The sequence below is a fragment of the Scomber japonicus genome, chromosome 17 (assembly GCF_027409825.1).
Source record: "Scomber japonicus isolate fScoJap1 chromosome 17, fScoJap1.pri, whole genome shotgun sequence".
NCBI lineage: Eukaryota > Metazoa > Chordata > Actinopteri > Scombriformes > Scombridae > Scomber > Scomber japonicus.
This window is the reverse complement of record NC_070594.1, coordinates 23,185,679-23,191,678: the sequence shown is the minus strand read 5'-3', so window position 1 is coordinate 23,191,678 and position 6,000 is coordinate 23,185,679. Positions and strand designations below refer to the sequence as shown.

General features: G+C 37.6%; 1 protein-coding gene across 1 annotated transcript; it reads right to left on the bottom strand.

The window, feature by feature from the left end:
* Positions 1-651: 651 nt before the first annotated feature.
* Positions 652-5,216, bottom strand: abracl (ABRA C-terminal like). Its single transcript, XM_053337237.1, has 2 exons — positions 5,154-5,216; positions 652-3,203 (listed from the first exon to the last, which is right to left on the bottom strand). The coding sequence occupies exons 1-2, from the start codon at positions 5,212-5,214 to the stop codon at positions 3,019-3,021; spliced, it is 246 nt and encodes an 81-aa protein (XP_053193212.1). The 5' UTR covers positions 5,215-5,216; the 3' UTR covers positions 652-3,018.
* Between the last annotated feature and the right edge of the window lie 784 nt (positions 5,217-6,000).

Here is a 6,000-nt window from a genome sequence, read left to right as displayed (position 1 = left end):
CAATAAATGATCCATTTGTGCTATTAATGCTGTTTGAGAACAATCACAAGGCAAGTGAATGGTCTCTTACACAGATTTGAAATGAAACCAGAAAAAACAACAGACACCTGGACCTCAAAGATCTTCCTAAGTTGATGTGACAGCAGTGGACGTGAAATGGGTCTTATGAAACTTGCAGATCAGGAGAGTCACAGGGTTGATAATGTGCTTCTCTTAACTGGAACACCAACAAGGCCTGATATGTAGTTAAAAAGTACAGCCAAGATGTCACATTCAAGCAAAAAGTTGGAGGTTGTTGGTGCTTCTGGTAGATATTAAAGACAATCCTTTTCTCTTACATTCAAATCATTGCAGCCGCTTAAATGTACGGAGAGTCAAAGTGTTCAAAATTACAACAAAATCTGAAATATAACCACTAATGACTATAAATTGTTAAATATTTGATTAATATTATATCAAATTTTAGGATTTTTTATTTCAATCCTTTTTCAAAATGTCTCTTTTCCAGAGTCTGTTTTATTTTACAATGCAATTTTGTCCAATTACCTATGAATGCCACTTTTCAAGTCAATCAAGAAAAACAGGGCAGAGCCAGTTGTGTGATTGGCTGTCATTTTGGTCTAAATTAAAAAAAAAAAAAAAAGAAAAAAAAAAAAGATATTTCACTATTTCACATTTTGACTGAGTTTATACATGTATTTGTTGCATGTCTCCTTTATCCTTCATTTAATTTTGACCACTTTTAGCCTCCATACAAAGCTGGCTGTGCTTATGTATGATATTCTGGCAAGTAAAGGAGTGCTTTCTTTAAAAAAAAAAAAAAAAAAACCCAGTAAAAGACACGAGTGATGAGTTTAGATGGAAACTAACCAAAGGGATTGTTCCTGATCTGCGAGTTTCATTTGACGTACAGTACAGAATAAGTGGTAAAAACAACCAAAAAAAAGGGAATGTAACTATAAATGCATATCTCTTGTCACACATCTAAGACATCTAATTTAAGCCACAGGACATTAATTAAACATATTTTGGTTGTGTTGATTTTGGTCCTGAGAAACTTTACAAATTCATCTTTATTCATTTGGCACCAATCACCCTGTAATTATACACTAATAAAAATTGCACAATAAATACATTCGCCATTTGTTTATAGACTCTTTCTCCTTAGATATCACAAAGACAACAAGAGCTTTTAGAATTTGTTTAGAAGACACAATTCATCACTAATCTTAGATATAAAAAGATGGAATAAAAACTATCACTAGCACATTGTAATGAATACAAAAAGGTGCAAAAGTCTCTCTTGAAATGCAGTTGTCTTTGTAGTTTCTATGAAGGAATTGTTCTTGGATCTCCAAAGGAACTCTAATAACGCCTTATTACAAAGTCCAGAGGTAGTAAAAATGGCTCATGTAAACAATAAATGGAATTGCCATCAGGTGACACTGTCGGTGGACACACAATATGGTTTGTTTTAAACCTGCACTAGATTTAGATGTGCATATACTCATCACATTGTAGTCCATGATGCCTTAATGTCTCCCACTGTGATACAGAGAATAAGAATACTAATGTAGTGCAGCTTTAAATATACACATCCAGTAGAAACTATTCTTCAAGATTCAGAATGCTTAAATTAAACCACTGAAGACGTCGTTTGTATGACACTGATTACAAGTTGTTCAATCTAACCAGCATTTTGTCCTCTGTGTCTCTAGGTCCGGTCACACCAGTAAGTGGCACAGTGAAATTCGCCAGTGTTTCTAGAGGCTTGGTGACATACAGAAGTGACTTACTGACAGGGCAAGACAACACAAGCACAAGTCAGTCACAATACCTCTCTGAACTCTATTCCCAAGATTGTACATCATTTCATTACCTAATAATAAAGAGTGAGTTGGTGTCTAACGGCGTTCCCATCATTTACGTTAAAAAGATGTATTGGTACCATCCATTCTGTCTACAAACCGTTATTACCCCCATTCCTTTATCCTTGCTTTAGAGATACACTCTGATATATATACTCTGACAGAGGAGGTTAAATGAAAGTGGATGGTACGATACAGCTAATAAACTATAATAGCTTCCCCTTTCTAGACTCTGTGGCTCTCCGTTCCCTAAAAAGCTCAGCACTCTCAATACCTATGCCTGTCAGAGGTTACTAACGGTAACCTGATGTGGCAAATGGTTCGTTACACTGAACCATCTGAGAAGTCGTCCGTGGAGAACTGTTTGGGAAAAGGGCAGGCACTTGAAATAAAATACTTAGCAGGTGATTGGATGAACCACCGTCTTACCTTGCGAGGCAGCTGGATTTGCGATACCGATTGGTGCCTGAGACGACTGATTCAGGCGTGGAGTTGTGAATCCAACTGCCTTGTAAGGTAATACCAAAGATGAACTTGATGTAGAAATTTGAGTCCTTTTCTCCCATGAGTGAATCCACTAATCACTGAATGGTTTGATTTCACTGTAAAAATGTTGTTGTTTCAAATGCTGGTGTGACCGGGCCCAATGAGAGGCATGAGGTTGTCTTAATTAGTCAGTACTGATAATGCACAGAAATGAACAAATGAAAGCGTTACATATAATATTACATTCCTGATTTGTGCGTTTATACTCTTAAAAGTGTATCAAACAGTTTAGAGCCCTGGTTGATCAAACGGCAGCGCCTGAGAAAGGGAGAAACACCACTTTTTCCTTGTCATCTGAAACTATGAACAATGGCTATAGTTCAGTTCCTGAAAAACCGAAAATACCTTTATGACTGATTTTGTTTGGCACAATGAAATCAAATGAAAGTGTATGGGTACCACCAGCTGGGTCCAGAAGTATACTGTTAGGTCTAATCTGTTTGGTCATTACGTTTGAATTCAGACACTGAGCCTTACACATGGAGAAATAGAACTGGAAACAGAAGCTCGGTGACAAGCCATCACACTGCAGAAGCTCAGTATCTGGAAGGATTCAGTCAGACCCACACAGCTGCTGGAGGCCGTCTGGTCCCCGACTGCAGCCTCATTCTTGGAGCAGGATGACGTCAACGTTGTCGTGGACGCCCTGGAGAAGCAACTCGCCCTGAAAGGTGATCACCTTCCTTTTCTTGGCTGCCTTCAAGGTGCCCACCAGAGCCTCGAAGATGTTGGCACAGCGGTCGTCACTGAAGAGCACGCCGAACTTCACGCTGGTTTGACCGTCAGCATCTGAAATAAGAAGTTGATATAGTTATATCCTAATAGAGGTGAACACAACACTGATGTATTATCACCTTTTAAATGCTCCACTATGTTCACCAGCTAGCCACTAACTTTATTTACCTGCTGTTTGGTGTTTGAGCAACAGTCAGTTTTTAGAGCTTTTTTTGCTGAAAACACAACGTTATGAGAGTTATGAGAGTGAATTCTCTATGGACCCATCTAGGCATGGGCTGGTATGAGATTCTGGTGGTATGATAACCATAAGAAAAAATATCACGGTTTCACAGTATGGTGGTATTACAGCTCTAAAATGTTCCTAAAAGAAAGAAAAATAAAGACAGACATGTTCATTTAACCTGAATATACACTGTAATGACAGTGTGAGGGGTCATGATACTCTACGCTGCAGCTGCACCACCTGAGGGATTTCTGACCAGCACTTTCTGTCTTTGACCAGACTAAAAACAGCTCATACCTTAGGAACGCTATGACAGAAAATTTGGCGGCCTCTGTATACCGCAATTTTTCAAATTGCGGTATACCTTGAACACGGTTATCATCCCATGCCTAGACTCATCACTTTGGGAGACCCCTATTATAAACAAGCAGTCACGTGATCCTTTGTTAATATGAAAAATACGTATTAAAGCCGCTTTAAAATAACAATCCTTTGCATAATCACTGAAGTAAAAGCACGTTTTCTGACTCTGGCCGTTGAAACATATTTTTATTACCATAATCATTCCTCCTGTTCACACTGACCATTAGAAGATTTCTTCATAATGCACTTAAAATGCAAGTGATGGCGGCCAAATTCAACACTTATTTTATGGAAAAATGAATTTAAAAGTTGATCTGAAGCTAATATGAAGCTTCAACCGTTCAAATGAGTCAAATAAAGCAGACATCTTTCAACGTTACAGTCTTTTTAGTGCCAAAGTCTCTCTTTTTGTTACTATACTTCCACTACAACTCAACAGGGAAACACAAAGAGGGATTTTGATGCTAAAAAGACTGCTGAAGCCTCATATAAGCTTCACATCTACTTTTAAATGCATGTTTGCACTAAATGACTATGTGGACTGGACACACTGTGGATTTTGGCCTCCACCATTTACATTGAAAGCACCATTAAAGGAGATCTTTTAGCAGTCAGTATGAACAGGAGGAATGATAAAGACACCTCACTGTTGTTTTAGAAGTAGCTTATATTGAATAAACTGAAGGACTAGGTAATTAACACTAGTAGTGAAAGGCAGCAGAAAAGAGCCGAGTTGGCAGATTTGAAAGCGTTCGTGCATGTCTAGCCTTGTTGCCGCACCAGATAAATGAGCATTACACCATTGCTATTACTCTCATGTTGCATATTTGTGGTGGTATGCTAATATGTGAAACCTAATACATACAGAGGCCTGCTCTTTTTTAATTGACTGAATAAATTATATTGATGTTTATATTGGAATTGAGTTCAACATAACTGCCAGCAATGACTGCTTTGCCGCCATTTCACAAGCACTTCTGTAGCACACCATTCATCCCACTCAATAAATCTCTGATATGATGATGAAAGCATATGCATAATAATAATAATAATAACAATAATAATACAGAGGTCAATCAATAACATTCACTGGACTATTCAAGCACTCAGAGACTCAATTTCGGTATATTCCACATTAATATGTGACTCTGAAGAAGAGGAGGAACTATATCTGCTTCAGGGAGTGGTGGACTAAAATATGCTGGAGGCAGTGTGTTGTGGCATTCCAGTTTATTTATGTTTCCAGCATTAGAAGTGGTGAGCTGGAAATACTGATCAGATGATTGTATGTTTATGGTGTGTTAGAATTCACAGCATGTACTGGCTTCTGTACTGCTCTGCTATGCTAAAGTGCTTCAGGAAACACAGAACATTAATCATCTTATAACATCATAGTCATCATAGTCTGGACTCACTTTTACTGCCAAGTCGCTGAATCTCCTGCACCAGCAAATTTACTTCATGAGAGACATCCATTGCTGTTGGAGAGGGGGACAAAATGAAGTGAATGAGATAAACATGTCAAGATAATTGATTTGCTAGCTTGAGGTAAGTCTGCTGATTTCTTAAAAGCAGCAAAACATTGTAGGATTGCAGCAGTTAACTCTAGTACATTACACCACCAGACCAAACTCTATGCTTCAAGGAAAATGGGCATGGGAAAATGAATATGGGCTACTGCATACTACATTATTTATCTATCAATATATTATCTATCTAAGTACATAAGTATGCAGTTAAAGTATTAGTAAAGTATTACAGTAAAAGTACTGCAGTATTATGAGTGATATAGTATGCAGTATTAGTAAAAGTAGTGGTTTGGTCCCTCTGACTGATATATTATTATATATGACATCATTAGATTATTAATAGTGAAGCATCAGTGTTAGAGCAGCATGTTACTGTTGTAGCTGCTGGAGGTGGAGCTAGTTTATACTACTTTATATACAGTTACTGAGTTTAGTCCGGTGTTTCCTAATTTAAGGATTGGGCCCCTCCAAAGGGTCAGTAGATAAATGAGAGGGATGGTGAGATGATTAATGGAAGAGGAAAGAAGTTTGATACACAAATCGGTTTTCAGCTTCTGGACTTTTTCTCTTATCTTTGATTTTTGCAGAAAGAAATATTGGCTCATTTGAACATTAATTGAAATGAAACCATGTGAGAAGTTTAGAGGGAAAAAAATCACTATTTGGAAGAACTGTTAACAACTTATAGATATCTGAAATGTGAGCCTGACTACACACTGCTGTATATATTATC